Genomic DNA, 18,600 nt, shown 5'->3' with positions numbered 1-18,600 from the left:
ATCTGCAACCTGCGACTCTGGAGCCTCATGCAGCTCTCTATGAAGGGTATTGATAATTAAAGACATTAATATTCAAAAGAATAATGCATTGACTTTTGTTGAGCTAAAAGAGTCACCTCTAGCAAAAAAACTTTCCAAAAAATATTTATGATTTTGTGGATTTTTTTTTTCATTACATTTGGAATGTTATGAATTTCTTTTTTTTTTTTTTTTTGACATTTTTTGAAGTTTAGAAAAAAAATCTTTTTTTTTATTTTTGCAAATTTCCTTTTTTTTTATTTCTGGAAATTTTGCAAATTATTTGAAATCCATTTCTCTTACTAAAAGTTTGCTTTTTTCAAATTTTTAAAAAGTAAGCAAATTTTTAAAATTATAATTTTATATTGTTTTTTGCTAATATATGAATTTTGTCAATTTTTTGGAACCAATGCAAATTTTAGAATACTTTTCCAAATTCCATTTATTTTTTAATTTTGCAGATTTTTTTGAAATTTCAAAGTTTAAAAAAAAAATTGAAACTTATTTAAATTTCTACATTTTGCAAATGTATGAAATCTATGAATTTAGAAATTTTCAATTTTAAAAATATATTTGCAAATTCATAAAGAATAAAAAACTAAGACATCACATGTACAATTTAACGAACGCAAAAAACCCTTCATTTAGATAATTAATCACTACATTTTTACTATGTTTAACATTTTACACATTTTTTTGTCTTTAAAGTGAAAATAAAGTAGATTTTGTAGCTCCTGAATGACTTTAACCCAGGTGAGCAGAGGGACAATGGCTCTTATGAAAGTATAGGCTGCAGACTCCTGCTACAGACAGTAGTTGAGTGGGTTTCTCCACCAAGTACTCATCCCTTCTCAAAGCACAAGTATGTGCTCAGTTTAAATGTGCAACATAAGCCAGAGCATATTACAGAAATATATATCCTTAATCACGCTGCACAGCAACTCCACGAAGGGTTGACAGAATATATTAGAGTGTTGGACACAGTACCATACCAACTGTTGCCAGACTGCATGCAAACAGCAAGAAGGAGAGCCCCTCTGCTCCAGCCAACTGTGTAAACTGTGATCATTATGCACAAACACAAATAACAGCGTTCTAATTACAAAGCTATATGTTGCAGATTTTTTTGCTAGATTAGATTGGATTGGATTAGAAAACCTCATTTATCCCCTGTAGGGGAACTAATTTACCACTGAGTCTATTCATGCACTTAACAAACAAAAGAACCAATATATTCACACTACACGGATATAAATTAAAAACAGAATTCACAGCCATGGGTGAAAACTAAAGCTAGATGTTCATTTACATCTCTCAGCGGCTAAGATTGCAGGTGGAGTTCTTCGTAGATATCTAAAGTCTGCACAGCATTTGCATCCCTGATGTATATTTTTGAGTTATATAATAAAACAATGTTCTTTTAATTTATGTTTTTTTTTCCTCAGCTTCTGACCGAGGGGACACTCTTTTTATGTTTAATGAAGCTGCCAGTGTAGAAAATCTATCAGAACTTATTAATGGAGTAAATGTGCAGCTGAGTGGCAGGTTGATGAATGAATTGCTGGTGGCGTAAGTGTAATTTGAAGTACAACACAAGCGAACTCACCAGCCTGCGTTTAAAACTCATTAACAACAGATCCTGGCAGGAAGCAGCTCAGACTGGTTCAGGTGAAAAACCGTCAGCCTTTTAACACACATGTGGAGTGTTACCTTGGATGACAGCTTTCAGGATGAAGTTGTCAGCAGCCAACGACACCAGCGGGCCTTTACGAACCACCTTCCCCTGGAAAAATAAAACGAAAAGGCTGTGAACTTAAAGAAAAACTGAGAAGCATTTAGCGCAAATTGAAGCCACGCACCAGCTCACTGAGGGCCTGTCAACTGATCAAAGCTACATCAGGAGAGTGAGCAGCGTTGATGAACGCCTCTGGGAAATGAGCAGAAGACAGAAGGTGGATTATTCTGCCGCTTTGGTTTTCAGAACTGTATTCCTGCAGCATGCTAATCAAAAACAAGATGCAGCTCTACGTTAAAGAAAAAATGAAGCTAGGTGGATGTGAACAGATGGTGGCAGGTGGAAATACTCTCATATCAGTGCAGGGAAATGTATGAACTCTGGAGCACATATACATTACCTATAAAAGCTTTAAAACACATTACAGCTTTTTGTTACCTTAGAGTGACACCAAACTGCAGGTGCTACAAGGAAAAATGGCAGGATCCTTTTCTGTGCCTCTATTATTAATCTTGACACCAAGAAATACACTCACTGGCCACTTATTAAGTACACCTTGCTAGTACCAGGTTGGACCCTGTTTTGCCTTCAGAACTGCCTTAATCTTTCGTGGCATATATTCGACAAGGTCCTGGAAACATTCCTCAGAGAGTTTGCTCCATATTGACATGATAGCATCACACAGTTGCTGCAGATTTGTCGGCTGAACATCCATGATGAGAATCTCCCGTTCTACCACATCCCAAAGGTGCTCTATTGGATTGAGATCTGGGGACTGTGGAGGCCATTTGAGTACAGGGAACTCATTGTCATGTTGAAGAAAGCAGTCTGAGATGATTCCAGCTTTATGACATGGAGCGTTATCCTGCTGGAGGTAGCCATCAGAAGATGGGTACACTGTGCTCATAAAGGGATGGACATGGTCAGCAACAATACTCAGGTAGGCTGTGGACTTTAAACCATGCTCAGTTGGTACTAAGGGGCCCAAAGTGAGCCAAGAAAATATCCCCCACACCATTACACCAGCAGCAGCAGCCTGAACCGTTGATACAAGGCAGGATGGATCCATGCTTTCATGTTGTTGAGGCCAAATTCTGACCCTACCATCTGAATGTGGAGCAGAAATCCAGACTCATCAGACCAGGCAACGTTTTTCCAATCTTCTATTGTCCAGTTTTGGTGTTGCTGTGTGAATTGTAGCCTCAGTTTCCTGTTCTTAGCTGACAGGAGGGTCACCCGGTGTGGTCTTCTGCTGCTGTAGCCCATCTGCCTCAAGGTTGGACGTGTTGTGTGTTCAGAGATGCTCTTCTGCAGACCTCGGTTGTAACCAGTGGTTATTTGAGTTACTGTTGCCTTTCTATCAGCTCCAACCAGTCTGTCCATTCTCCTCTGACCTCTGGCATCAACAAGGCATTTTGGCCCACAGAACTGCCGCTCACTGGATATTTTCTCTTTTTGGGACCATTCTCTGTAAACCCTAGAGATGGTTGTGGGTTAAAATCCCAGTAGATCAACAGTTTCTGAAATACTCAGAACAACAACCATGCCACGTTCAAAGTCACTATAATCACCTTTCTTTCCCATTCTGATGCTCGCTTTGAACTGCAGCAGAACGTCTTGACCATGTCTACATGCCTAAATGCATTGAGTTGCTGCCATGTGATTGGCTGATTAGAAATTTGCTTTAACAAGCAGTTGGACAGGTGTGCCTAATAAAGTGGTTATTCATGAGACAGAAGCACTAAGTCATTTTGTAGTATGCCAAACATAACACAGGATACCGTCAACATATAAATTATTCTTTCCTGCACTTTTTAAATGAAAAAAAGGAGGAGAAACAGTGTGAAATTTTAATCAATTTCAATTCATTCACTCTATTATGGATCCCTGTAGCTCTGATTTTTTGCCTGAAAAAACAGCATATTGACTTTTGCAAGTTTGTGGATTAACAAGTAGAAGTTACTGTATCCCCTCCAGGTCTGTGTGCATGAAACTTTATTATCATTTTTTAATTGCTGCCTTTGGGAAAATTGCATTCTATCATATTGCAATGTTGGTTTCAATTCATTTAATTGTTCAGCCCTAAATCTTAGGTTTCTAAAATTAATGAATCAATGTCATTATGTACCGAGAAAAAAAAAGAAGTGGACCAAGGATTGATCCCTGGGGTACTCCTTTGTTGACTTAAAAAGACAATTTTGCATCTGTAACCATTGCTTTAATTCTGTTAGTTGAGCAGTTATGAGACCCCTCACATGCTCTGTCATCAAGACCAATAGAAGAGAGTCCATGTTGTCAAATGAAGTTGACATGATCCTCCATTTCAGATTAACAAACTTCATCCACTCTCCTGTTTCTCAGAAACACACAAAACCAACCTATATGGCTGTGAACCAACCTTGATGGATCTGTTGGAGGGGTCGGTGCTGATGCTGAGGACAGAGATGTGGATTCTGCTCAGGTCTGCTGGTATCTTGGTCCCTGGCCCTGCCCCGTCTGACAGCACGTGGACCGGCATGGCTTCAGAGTGCCTGAGAGGAGTTCGAAAAAGAAAATTAAAGCCTGAATTTGATGCAATACTTGGGTGACAGTCAGTTGGATAAACTCTTGGGTTTGTGAATAATGAGGTAAATGACAAAATACTGTCATCCTCTTCTTTGAAGTTTTCCTAGTTCGGAGAGGAGTGAATGTCAGTGGTTTCAGGCTCTTCTCTGTCATCTATCTAAGGAGACAGGACACAAAGCTCCTGACAGACACTGATCCAAACTGGGGTCTGTGGTTTTAAGGTCTCTGGTTTGAATACCAGTGTCTTTCCCCACAGACTACTCATTACTGGAATGAAACCTCTGACAGGAAGCACCAGATCTATGTCGACAGCACGGTGGGAGAGTAAAAGTCTGTGAGGCGTTTCAGAGAGAAACCAGGAAAAGTGTTGGCCGTGTTCCCAGCAGGTAGCACGTTGCTTCCTGTCAGAGCTCGTTAGTTTGATTTCCTGCAGATTTGACTGGCGAGTCCCTCGGTGGGACCTCGTGGAGCGAGGACGGTGGAGCGGGAACAGCCTGCGAGGCAGACGAGCTGCTCACTCGGCCGTGCGCTCAGCTGCTCATTCAGGCAGAAAACCAAGACAGGGAAAAATAAAATCAAATAAACCTCTGATTTGGACCAGGAGGGAGGAGCCATAGGCTTGATTAGGGGATGATGAGTGATTCATTCATGAGGTCAGAGCCCTACGTGTGGAGGAATGTTCAGACGGTTTCTGCTGCTGCTGCAGGTCACTCTGCAGACTGTTTACCCCTAAAACCCCAGGTGTACAGACTCTCTGACACCTGGGTGTTGGTGTCATCAGCTGGGACACTAAAAGTACTTATCCCCTTTTCACTAACTAGCAACAATGTTAACTTTGGTGCAGGGCTGTCATTTTAACGCGTTAATTATATTAATTAATTACACCGCAAATTAACGCGTTATAAAAATTAATGCAGATTAATCTGGATCCCAAACCCGCGGGGGGTTCAGAGACGCACTTATTTTCAAATGTCTGACATTTACAAACCGTAACTTGGAAAAAGTGGTGTTCTTGTCAGATTTTCAAATTTCCGACGGTCCAGTCATCAACATGCTTTAAACCGGGGGGGAAGCAAGAGTGATTTTTGGGGGACTGCCGTCCACATCTCATTTATTCACATGTCATTTTTGAAAATCTGCAGAAAATCAACAGTTTGCTCTAGCTCAGTTCTGTAAAAAACAGATAATTCTACACTCTTTACTGCATTAAACAAGCCCTGAATGATCGACATATGTTCTGTATTTAAATCTAAAGAATTCTTTGAAAATTTGCTTCCATCTTTCTGGTGTCATGTTTCAGCTTGGGGCTGCTCTGCACCAATGAGCAACAGTTCGTGTGTTCAGAGCATGTTAAACTGAGAATACTTCACTTTTCTTTGATCCAAGACTTGAATTAAGTGTTTTGTACATAGTTCCTCACAGTTTTTAGCCTTTAGCCCTGGTTCTCCTGACCTCATAGAAGTATAGAAGTTCATACTGCCGTGAAAATCGAGTCCACATCGAGTGAAAATGTGACAGAAGCAAAAACCGTCCTAAAAATCAAATCAGCTTATCTTAGGTGCAGGACTGTGTAGATTTTGTAAAGACAGAACCATAAAACTTTTTTCATGTGTTCCTAATGCCTCAGGGTACCTAAAAATGTATTGTATATTTTCTCACCTTATTTTTAAATGTTTTTTAATGTAATTTTAATGTCCTGGAATTCAAATTCTTTATTTTGGGACCTTAAGCAGATATGAGATTAAAATGTGATTAATTAGATTAATTAATTACAAATCCTGTAATTAATTCGATTGATTTTTTTAACCGCCTGACAGCACTACTTTGGTGATTATTCCACTTTTGCAGCCAGCTCCAAATGAACAGTCAGAGAACAGCAGGCTTTTTCCACCTCCACATTGCCTTCAGTTTCAGCTCCAGAGGTTACCTTTTGTTTCCCTCTACATCCTGCTTGTGACATGACAACAACCCCCTGCGTGGTTACATTCTGACATCTAAACCTGCAGGACTGCACCTGCACTCCCATGCAGCCGACCTTTGGCCTCCTGTAGCTGAATTGTTTGTCAAACTCAGGAAATAATGCCACAGACTGTAGAGCTCTCCTCACTGAGTAGAAACATATCAGAGAGTACCAGTGGGCCGTAAACAGCCTGCCTGATCCCCGTGGTGGGACAGTGGCTGATCCTGCCAAATGATGAACTCGCTACCCCGAGCAGGCGGTGGTTTTCCTGCTCCTCTGAGCGTCACAAAGAGCCCACCACTCAGCTGCTCCAGGACCCTCATTAACACAGAGGGTCACTCAAGTTCAGTCCAACATATTCATTCATGGGGAACAGAGGGGCTGAGAGGGACAGAGGCTCAGTGTCTGCAGACCAGACATGGCCGAGGGAGAGGGGGACACTTTATGGTCCACAGGCAGAAATATGACTGACCTGATCCCTCCAGCACAACATGAGTCCCTAAAAACTCAGAGAGTCTGGACACAGCTAATAAATTAACACATTTTCTTAGGATTTATTCAGTTTTCTCTAATTTTTAAAACTTATTTTTGAGATTTAGACTTTTTTTAATGGTAAAGTCACAGACAGAATTTGATTATCCTGCCTCTTAAGTGTCTAACAGTTGTTAAAACTAGCAGCAGGCTATAAAGAAGTCATTTACAGCCAGTAAACAAGATGTTCTGTCATAATTTTGCATTATAAAGATTCACACTGAGTTGTTTGTGAGTTATTTTGAGGGTAAAAAGAAAGTATAATCAGATTTTCTTTTGTAACAGAACGCAATGTGAGTCTTTAGCACAAGAGCAGAAAAGTACTAGAAAGTTAAAAACGTTTATTAATTAAAAAAGAAAATAAAAATAAAACGTTTGTTTAACCAAGCACAGATATTTGTGTCTTTTTATTTACTTATTATAGACTCCAAATGTTGGTCATGTGTTGTGGCTGAGCTGTAAATCAGCCTCCTGCCACTAGTCTATGCTGTCCAGGCTCAGCACGAGCAATTAGTGGCATCTCATAATGGTTTGTTAGTGACGTGATCTGAAAATAGAGATAAATTTATGCAGTAATAAACTGGAATTGCTCTTCTTGATGCAGCCTCGCATAACCAGCACAGTATGCAGACATTAACCTGTAAGGTGGATTGAAGGCCAGAGGTGCTAGCTCTGCTAGTGTTAGGTACACTCTACAAACCAATTTGACACTTTTACATGAACAGACTTTGTGACCTCCTGTTAGCCATGTCAAAAGTATTATGCTTCTTTTTTTGACTACTTGTTTACTAGAGTTTCAATTTCAAAATTCAATTGTTACATACTCAACAACAAGGCTCAAGAGTACAAACAATTTAGTCGCATATGTGCCCAAAAATGTAGGAGTGCAACTAAACACCTGATGCTGGTGAGTGAAAAGGATTTTTTCCTGTCTCTCCATGTTCTTCTGTGACTAAACTGTGACTAAATGCACAGGGATGGGTCATACTGTGGTCTAAACCAATAAGAGACAGAGCTCAGGTGGTTCTTTTTCTCTGATTGGCTGTGGTCCTGATCACTCACTGCTCTAAGTTGTATGTGCGTTTGCAATTCCCAGCTCTGCATGCCACACGGTGGCGTTTGCCCTGCTTTTACAGGAGCTCAGTCCACTGCACATGTCACAACATGCCCAAGATTGGGAATTGAGCTGATAGCTAGAGAGGTGTTAGCATAACTTTTTGAACACTGTCTAGTTGCCGTTGAGCAAGGTACCACACTAGGGCTGCATGATATTGGAAAAAACTGACATTGCAATTTTTGGGGGGTTTGCGATATATATTGCATTATTAAAGACAGAATAATTTTCACAGATGACTTGAATATCTCTGTTTGGGAAGAATTTGGTTGACTCACAATGACACCATTGTATTCCTATAATACAGTTTAATCCAGGCTAAGGGGGTTTGTCTGTGAATGATGAAGATTGCTGTATATGAAAGGGATCCAGGAGGCCATGTCTCGGTACAAAATAGAATAGGTTTCAATTTCAGTTGCTTTTTTTCCATTTCTCCAATAAATGAGGGAAATGCGATAGTCACATGACATGCGCGATGTGACTATTGCGCATGTGCATATTGCGATGGCGATGTTCAAACGATATATTGTGCAGGCCTACACCACACCCCCCCAACTGCTCAATGTACGTGGCTTTGGAAAAAAGCGTCTGCAAAGTAAAATTGTAAAATTTCAAAAAATTATACATCCTTTGAAGAGAATATAGTATCAGTGATAGGAATAGGTACCAAATTAGGTACTTCTATAGGTACCGACCGAATTCTGTCAAAAGTACCGGGTACCGATTAATGTAATTTCAAAAGGTACTGTATTTAGGTACCTAAATGCATCCTTGTGACTGTGACGGAGTAGAAGAGTATGTGATTTTTCTATGCTGTACATGAACACAGCATTGCAAGGTTATATTTTGAAGAATAAAGATTCATTCATTCATTAACTTCATCTTCTGAACCGCTTATCTTGTTCAGGGTTGCAGGTGGCTGGGGCCTATCTCAGCTGTCATTGGGTGAGAGGCGGGGTACACCCTGGACTGGTCACCAGTCAATCACAGGGCTGACACAGAGACAGACTACCGTATTATTATAACCTTATTATTAAACAAATTGATATTTTTTTACTAAATAAACACAAAAAAGTACCAAAAACTGGTACAATTGAAAACCGGTACCGATTGCTAGGTACTGGGCATTGGTACCGTATTGTTTCAAATGTGAAAGGTACCCATCCCTAATCAGTGATACTTAAAACTCAGTGGGAAAATGTGACTTTTGCCAACCTGAATTACAGGGCTTGTCTTGCAGTATGTCAACAGATGTGTATGTCATTCGGGAAAACAGCAGCACACACTTGTGAGCAATAGCAATGACTATGTGAAAAGAGATTAAGTCTTCACTTCAACCTGCAGCTGCCCTCCTCCTTATAGAGCTTTATCGTTAGATTCAGCTCACCGTTTTGCTGTCTGGTTCACTCTCCCTCTTAAAGAGCCGTGTTTGGCAGCAGCGGGCATCTGTTTGCAGCCAAACAGCTCCAAAAACCCTGCTGTTACTCCCCTCTCAGCAGCTAACAGCACACAAACAGTTTGAGACTAGCTGGTGGACATAGTGAGGCATTCAGAGGCTAAAGAGGCAGAAATTTTCACTTGGGATTAGGTTGAGGCCAATAACAGATTTGAAGGAGAGTGGATATTGGAGAGAGGTTGGGTAGACACAAGCACAGCTCCAAAATAAGAGTACGCAACCAACAAAATACAACAAGTTTCCTCACAAAATGTGGAAAACAAGCATGGTATAAATTACCAAATTCATCTAAATTCAAGAAAGTCACAATACATTTTTTTCCTAAACACAAACACCTCCGTACATTTCTCTTCCCTACCACCCACAAACAGACTCAACTGTGAACTCTCATTTTTAATTGCTGTTTTACAATCTCCTATCTCCCAAAGCACACACTCATTAATTATGGACAGAGGTGAACTCTAACACACAGCTCAGGGTTGGCTGCAATTTGAGGGTTCATTTATACACAACACAAACCTCCAGCTGCCACAGGCGCACGCTCCAGCAGTTCCACCTATTGAATAAATAAAAAAATAACGCCGCACAGCTCAGCAGGTGATTTCAGGGCTTTTTATCAGGTCAGGAGCAGCTTGCGAGAGCAGAGCGGGAGGGGGGAGAGTGCCGAGGGAGAGTGGCTCAGCGGTGCTCAAAGAAGACCATTTATTAAAACCACTTAAATTCACACTTCAGCACCGAGTCGCAGGCTCTCTGTGGACGAGACAGACAGGCCCCAGACACAGCTGTTTAAAATTGTCTCACATCTCACACCTGCATACTCCTTCTCCCCGGGACAAAAAAAGTATGAGTTCAAGAAGAAGAGCCTTTGTTCCTGCTTTAGCTTCTCAACCTGAACTAAATCCCCAGGTTTAAAGTACGATTATAGAGGAGGTACATAAACCTGGACTATCCTGCTCCTATATCAGACCTTTGACAGAAAGACAGGTTAGATTAGGTATTACTCCAGTAAGCTGCAAAACTGGCTCTGGAGGTCACAAATAAATAATGTTCATCATAAGTAAAAGGCTCATGATAGATAGCTTTTTGAGAACTTAAAGAGGGGATATTGTGCTTGTCCCTCTGACATGCTGTAGCAGCTTTACATGACTTACTGCTAAAAAAAAAAATCATATTTTTTTCTCGCACTTGTGTTCTAGGAAACACTTATTTCAGTCTCTGCCTGAAACACTTTATTTAATCTACTGTCTTTTTAAGGCTTCCCATTCCACAAACCCCCTTCCCTCTGATTGGCCAACCCTTTGGAGGCCTTGAAGTATGTGCAGACCATAAACTGTGTGGATGTATTCCACGCTATGTTACCCATCTGTTTAGGGCTGAACAATTAATTGAATTAAAACTACAGGAAAGGATAGTTTATATGTTAACAGTATGTTTTGTCATGTTGGTCACACTATTGAATGATTTTTTTTTTTTTTGTGTTAAGTGAATAATGCAGAGATACACCCCCCCCAAAAAAAAAAAATAAATAAATAAATAAATAAATAAATAATTAATTAATTAAAATTAAAATAAATAAATAAATAAAAAGGAAATAAATAAATACATAAAACAAAAAACAAAAAAAATAAAAATGCATGTTAAATCGCAATATTGGTTTAATAAATCGCAAATAGATTACTTTCCAAAATTGTTCAGCCCTACCTCTGTTCCTGATGCAGAGTAATGGTAAAGCCAATCGTGCAATCACGGTGGGGGCCATATTGGATGTGACTTTCTGACAGCTGTAGGGCGCCTGTCAGTCATGTGAGCTCAGCTGCACCTCTGATTGGACAAACTTGTGATCCTAATATCTTCAAAACTGCTAAGTTAGACAAAAATTCAGACCTAGGCTGTTTTTTAAACCAGTCTGTATATGTTTTTAGAGACAGGGCCATTTTTTACTTGACCAAAAACACAAATAAACATACTCCTATCAAAAAAAATCTGATATCGGTCTGCATTCAAGCTTTATCTAGAGAATTTTCAGCACGTTACTTTCACACAAAAACACTGCTAAATAAGGCTCTAGTTCTCATTGTGTCGTAAAACGGCACTACCTCCGCTGTAGAGCTACAGCTGGCTACGAGGCGCTCGCCGCTTAGTGTATCAGTCCGCGCGCACGGCGTGCCAGATATAAACAAACCCAGGTAGTCTGCCAGGACGAAGAGACAAGATGAGAACTAGAGCCTTATTAAGCGGTGTTTTTGTGTGAAAGTAACGCGCTGAAAATTCTCTAAATAAAGCGTGAATGCAGACCCATATCAGATTTTTTCGCTGGGAGTCCATTTATTTGTGTTTTTGGTCAAGTAAAATATGGCCCTGTCTGAGTGCAGAGGAAACCGGCAGAGGAGCAGGGAGGGGGTGTTTGGTGCGAGCGCTCTGGGCTTCTGCTGCACAAAATCACTGCTGTAGGGGTAATTTCTGCCCTAAACCTTGTGATAGGACCCAACTTGTTCCATCCCGGAGTATCACTTTAAGGGGATGTATCGGGGCTGATACCTGATACCAGGAATGCATCCCTGGTCTTGTCCAGAAGTAGCTTTGGGTAGATCTCCACCAAAGTAGAGTTGGGCCGATCATCTGGTGTATTGGCAAAAGTGGTGTAACTGATGCACATAATGTTGAAAGAAAGTCTGCAGATTCAGCAGACTAAGCAGCACAAGCACAGCATGATAGTCTGCAACGATTGTAGCTACAGTACTGTTGTTGCGCATGTGCAAAGTGGAGCGTGACGTCAGCATTTTCACTACAAACAGCAGCTTACGGTTCACATGACAATGGTGGCAGCAGTGTTTCAAGTAAAATCCACTCTGGAGGCCACTTTCAGAAGTTTGCGTTTTAGGGTCCAGCAAAATACCATTTCTGTGTAAACAAGAGGCCAAAACACAACAATACTTTGGCGTTTCATCCCAAAACTGTTGTCTCTTGGATTGTGTTTGTGACTTTTGCAACCACCAGATCTATGCAATTGAGACAAAGAGACTCAGTCTACTTCAAAAAAGAAAGCAACGGCATGCAAATAACCCTCTTGTGTTGTAAACAATCTGACCCCAAAGACTCATGCTAGGTTAGTAAAATTTGTCCTGTTGAGACTTTCTTACTTTTTTAAACATTTCCTTTAATAATTAAAAAATGTTAACTTAATGACTGGAACATTTCTGCACCAAGGGACAGTTTTGGGAAAAAGCCTCCTGAGATTGAAGCACTGAGAAGCTGCAGACTGCAGACTCCACAGAGACTCCTTTTATCGGTTTAATAGAGATGGTTAGAGGTTTAATGAGCTGCCATTAAGGTATCACCTCGGTGCAAAAATTACTTTGACAATAATAAAACCTCACTTTTTAAGTGAGAACCGCTGCGGGCCAAAGCCGTCAGCTAAGAAGACAGGATCAGCAGGTCTGTAATTACTGCAGGAGGCTGACAGCCTGATAATACTGTTTGATTGCACTGAGGATTTTTGTCAAAAACACTCCTCAAAGAAATGGAAGGTATCGACTAAATAGTGCTGTGGGATTAGAGACGTTAAAATGATAGCTCATCATGAAAAGAAAGACTGTCAGACATCAAACATGACTGTAAACACGCCACAAAATAAGGGTTCAAACTCAGCCTGAATACATGCTGGAAATTCACAAAGACAGGGATACACTAGAGACAGAAACACTGAGAGTTCCACTGCCACACACACAGACACTGTCGAAGATGTCAGAGAAACTCAGACAGAAAAGCTGAGCTCAGACCAAAGATTCTCAACCAGAAGAAAGAAATTTAAAGCTGAGAGTAAGTAGTCGTCTCAGCTGAGACAGATGTAATCAGCTACAACTCAGCTTGTAAAGGAAACATGGAAACAATGGCTCTTTTCACCAAGCAGATGGAAACTTTGGCTGAGGATGGCAATTACAAGTTTTCATTACTCTATCAACACCATCAGTTTTTAATTAACAAATCGACCCTGCTATAGGACCACCCTAATTAGAAGATACTTCTCTAAGAAGAGGGCATATTCTGTTTTCCTATATTTAAAACATGGACATAAAGTAACAATACTGGACACTAATTTATAGAATGAGAAAAAGAAATCTCCAGATGTTTTTGTTTACTGCTCAAAGCAAGAAATAGTCTCTTGAAGAACTTCTCCTGATCTTCCTGAGATCTTCAAGAGACTTGATGAAATGATGAGGTCATCACCTAAAGATCTCTTTACTGGTTCACAACAAGTTGGACAAGCAGAACAACAACAAGTTCTGCCCCCACAGGCCAATCAGAGGGCTGGCCAATCAGAGGGAAGGGGTTTTGGGGAATGGGAAGCCTATCGTATCGTGAGGTTTTTACTAATACTCACCCCTAGACACCAGCCTTACTTCAAGGTATCGGTACTTTGGACGGCTGTTAATACCAGCAGCTGATACTCAAGGCAAAAAAAAACGTACATCGAGTAAGTCCTCTTCACCAGTAGTTGGCGCTACATAGCTAAGGTTTGACACCACGGCATGTGCGTCAGGTCAACAGACAACATGAATGTACCAGGAAGAGTTAAACTGTTTTATTTAGCACTTCAGTTAATTAAAAAAAAATACTAAAACTCTGACAGTCTTTTGTTTTATTTTGCACTTTTGTTGATTTATCAAAAACAAAGGGTAAACTCAAGAAGAGCTGTTTGTGTTTTTTGGGGACTTTATTGCAGAGTGACTGTGCTGTTTTAGTTAAAATGATATGTCATTGTTATTTAAAATTTTATGTATCAAAAGTACTAGTGGTACTTGGTATCGGTGAGCATTCAAGAGGGAGTACTGGTACTGGTATTAGTCTGGAAAAAAGTAGTAACAAACATCCCTAATTTGAGAAAAACAGGGAATTTTCCTGGGCTGTACATTAGGAGTGGAAGAAAAAAATCATTACGATATATCAGGATATTTTGTTTGGCAATTTTAAAATTGTCTTTTTTTCAAGTCAGATTCTTCATTTCAGTCTGTGTTTATAAACTGAAATGCAAAAAAGTTACCACTTTTCTTCAGCAGAGGGTGAAATTTTTCTCTCTGACTCAATGATGTGCATTTTATGGGAAAATATGGCTGCTGATTTAGTCTGTAGACATTATCAACATCATTTAATTTTACATATGGTCTGGTGTTAAACGCAAACATAAAATCGCGAAAATCGTAAATATTGAAGCATCGCTTTTTTACATCAAATTGGCACCCCAAAAATTGTTATAGAATCAAATCCAGAGAATAGCATATTGTCCCAGCGCTACCGTACATCATGTAAAGCTACTACAGGGGCACCAGACAGAAAAATTGAATAACACCCAAAGAAAAAGCATGATACTCCTTTTAAAGGATCAACAATTGGAAAACCATTTTTGGCAGAGCCATTTCTTTTGGTAAAAAGAGCACCTTTTCATCCATTATTTCCAAATAATAGACTTTCTACATAAAACTATGTTTTCAATATATCTAAGATAAAGGTGTTATATCTGAACTCAGCCATCTTCATATATTCCACTCTGTGACACCATATTTATTGGCTACTTGACAGTTTTTTAATTCTCTGCTGCTTTGATAACCTTAAAACTATGCTGATTAACTTGGACTTGGACTATTTGCCGTAGATTTGAGTGACAGCTGACTTTGATGATCATAGGTAGCTCAGTTCAAGGCCCTGAAAGTCCCGCCTCCTGATTCAGTCAAAACTACAAAAATCCCAGACATGAAGTGAATTTGGAAATATTTTATACAGCGTTAAAATGAACTCATTGGGCTTTTAATAAATCATGAAATTTCACAATAAAGTCTTACTTTTCATTAAAAAAAATTGTTCTTGCTGTTCAGGCAAACAAAGAAATTTTGAGGAACAAGAGTAAAGCCTGCTCAAAGAGGAAACAGTGGACTGTGGAGATGTTTGATCCTTATTTTAGTATAAGAGGTGGCTTATATAGAAGAAAATGGTCAAACTATTTGAGATAAGAGAGGAAGTAAAAACTTGTGTTCTTTCTCGGTTTAACCCACCGTATTTCGTTTCACTACTCCTCTGAGAGGAACGAAATGTAATGAGACAGAAGAAGAGGTGAATTAATCTTTCCTGCCAAACAGAACAAAGTGGAAACACAAACATGTCAGAGGGAGAGTGACGCCCGTGTTGAGATGCTGCCTCACAGGGTTTGTTATTTTCCTCCCTCACAAACAGCCTCTGTGTGTCAAAATCCCAACGAGTCCTCTCTGTTCGTTCAGCCGACGCCGGATAGTTTGCCAAGACTCAGACCGTCTTTACTCCATATTTGCATAATCTTTTTCTCTTTTGTGGGGATGAGAGAAATTGAGGCTCAACAGAAACAGCACCCAAAAAAAAGAAAGAAAAAAAAAACTCCCAGAATAGACGTGGAGAGAGGATTGTCCCCGTGTGAGTGTGTTCATGTTGGAGAGAGCTGTGTTTCTATATAAAGACTCAGTGGATGACCAAAACAACGCTGTTCTCGTTCCGGTAATCCCAAACCTCACTGGGCAGACATTCCTACAGTCACACCACCATAACTTTCTGATCCAGCAAACTGCTTTACAGTCAAAATTCTGCATATCACCTGCTCAATAACTTATCTGCTCCCCAAACTGAGTGTGATATCAGACGTAGATGCTGCTGAGCAGAAATGGTGGGTACAGAGGAAAACTTGTATCCAGGCTGCTGCTATTTGTTAGTGATTCTGTGTCATACTGTCTCATGTCAAATCTGTGGCACTGAATGTCAAAATGACAAGAGGTGCATGTGCCATACCCTTGCTGACTGACACATGGCACAAAAAATGAATGACGTGTCATTGCGCTGCCACTGACAGGTGCCACTGTTCACCAGGAGATATTCAGTAACAAAAAAGGCTTAGGTCACCAGATTGTAAGGGAAAATTAATATTCCATCCACCAAAATGACCACAGCCGAAAAGTTTTTTGATTCATATTGGTCAACAATAAAGATGTTCAATATCCATTAATTTTTCTGGTATAAAAACAGAAATGTAAATTCCCACTAACAGGCTGGTCTAGAAGTAAAGAAACTCTGACAGCGTATCATACCCAACTACTGGATCTCAGAAATGATCAACTTCATCCTTTTCCATTCCACCAAAGATAGGTTCATTATTGACACCATCACGTCATCACATCCAGTGTCTGCAAAAATCCATGACTGTGCATCCCTTGTGTTCCATAAATACTGTGGATAATGAGAATCTCAGCCATTTCTCTGGAGAGGCATTACCTGTGGCTGTATGTAAGGCAGAAATAGAGATGGATGTCACAGCTTTTGAGTAAATCACCTCTGCCCTGATGGATGGTAAAGTATAGCAGTGATGCCATGAAATTATTGCATCAGTAACAATTGTTTGTAATAAGTCTTGGTTTTATGCAAGGATTGTAATACTGTCAGGAATGTTGCAAGTTTAATGAACAAGAAAACAAAGGAATTGAGTTTGGGGTTTAATTGTATTTATAATTATATTAACATGTATAGTTTAAATAAATAATCCCTTCTTTAGTTATTTGTGAAACAGAATGTGGCAAAATCAACCGAAAGTGTAACTGTTTTTATCCATATGTCTAAATGAAATGTAAATAACTTCTTACAATGCACAAGCAATCTTGATAAATAAAATCAATACAGGTCAGATAAATCATTGTTATTATGATAGTGGTTGTCCAGCCCTCATATTTCGGATGGTAATTAACAAACAATATGTGGCAAAGTGAGACTACAGTTATGGTTGAAGCCAGCAGTTGGCGGTAGTGCAACAATATGCGCCAACTGTCAACGAACAAAGAGGACAACAGCAGAAGAAGAAGTCCAGCCTGTTAACCTGTCTTGGCTTTTCTCAATTTATGCAGTGTTAGAAAGAGAATATACTTAATTACAGAGACGACATAAAAAAAATGTCAATGTATTTTTCACTCTGCTGAAGTAGTTCGAGTTCTGCAGCCGCAGCAGTTAGCTTGCTAACTAGCATGCTAGCCAACTTACAACCAAGTAAGGCTCAAGCTCAGCCTCCTGTTTGGCTCGAACACTACACATGTAACACAAATGACAAGTATACATCTCTATGACTTTATTCACTGGTGAAGTAAATAACCAACGTTATTTACACAATCGATAGCAAAATAACTCTTACGTGTCGTCTAAAGTACAAGGAAATCCAACGTCAAAAAACTACGTAAACTCCAATTGAAAACATTCAATTTGATGTTTTACTGAATTTCTGACTCTTTGCACGGGCATTACATGTACTATTCTGCATTTTTAAATAAACAAACTCCACTGGATAATTCGGCTTTATCAAAATTAATATTTGATATTGCAGACACTGGTTTAGTCACTTATTTGAATGGTATTCAACTCTCATATCGTACCGCAAACAAGTCTGATCTCAAGGCTGAATAAACAATTTGTGTGTTAGTAGTGTAGCCGAATTGTTGAGGATAAGGCATAGATTAGGAAAGACACAGAAAATTTCTGTTAAGTTATAAACTGACCCGACAATGTACAATGCAACCTAAATATGACGTTTTTAGCGTGAGGTTTGGCTACACATTCTCCCAAAGACGTGTTTTTAGTGTAACTAAGCTGATTTTACAGATCAAAGGACATCATTACAATATTGTTAATATAATTCAACTTGAACTTGCAGTATTTAAGCAGAAACGCGTTGTTGAACACGTTATATATGAGAAAATGGACTTACAGATGCTGCTCTGTTTTCCCTCGCTTGGTTTCGAATTGACAGGCTGCCTTACTGCGCATGCGTGAAGGAACAGCCCAGCTGCTATTCATGACCTTTATTTACATCGAGACAGAGCACAAGTCTGATATGATGAAAATTAAATTGATGTAATCCTATTGCTGTGAAGAAAACTGTTTTGAAATAAAAATAGAATAAAATAAAAATAATAATGAAATTAAAATGATTGAAAGACATTATTGAAAACTCATTCACTGATTGATCAAATTTAACACACTTGCTCCCCATTCATACCTGAGACTCTGTCACATGACACTGGGGAGGGAAACTGACTAACTGGCATTTTCACTCAAAGGTGTACTCACTTTTGTTGCCAGTGATTTAGAAATGGTTGTATATTGACTTTTTTTAAGGGAACAATAAATTTACACTGTTATATAAGCTGTACACTGACTACTTTTCA

General features: G+C 39.5%; 1 protein-coding gene across 1 annotated transcript in view; it reads right to left on the bottom strand.

Moving 5' to 3' along the window:
• pot1 (protection of telomeres 1 homolog) overlaps window positions 1–18,202 on the bottom strand; it is a 75,084-nt gene extending 56,882 nt beyond the window's left edge. The window contains exons 1-3 of the mRNA XM_074678125.1: window positions 18,141–18,202; window positions 4,152–4,284; window positions 1,729–1,801 (exon numbers count right to left, since the gene is read on the bottom strand). Coding sequence (XP_074534226.1) covers window positions 1,729–1,801; window positions 4,152–4,284; window positions 18,141–18,199 — 265 coding nt within the window. The 5' untranslated portion in view covers window positions 18,200–18,202. The remainder of the gene's footprint in view (window positions 1–1,728; window positions 1,802–4,151; window positions 4,285–18,140) is intronic.
• Window positions 18,203–18,600: the final 398 nt, after the last annotated feature.

This window comes from Halichoeres trimaculatus, unplaced genomic scaffold (genome assembly GCF_033239565.1).
Source record: "Halichoeres trimaculatus isolate MK-OKI-2021-1 unplaced genomic scaffold, fHalTri1.1 fHalTri1_scaffold_10, whole genome shotgun sequence".
In the NCBI taxonomy this organism is placed as follows: domain Eukaryota; kingdom Metazoa; phylum Chordata; class Actinopteri; order Labriformes; family Labridae; genus Halichoeres; species Halichoeres trimaculatus.
The sequence above is the reverse complement of the archived record's forward strand: the minus strand, read 5'-3'. Positions and strand labels throughout refer to the sequence as shown.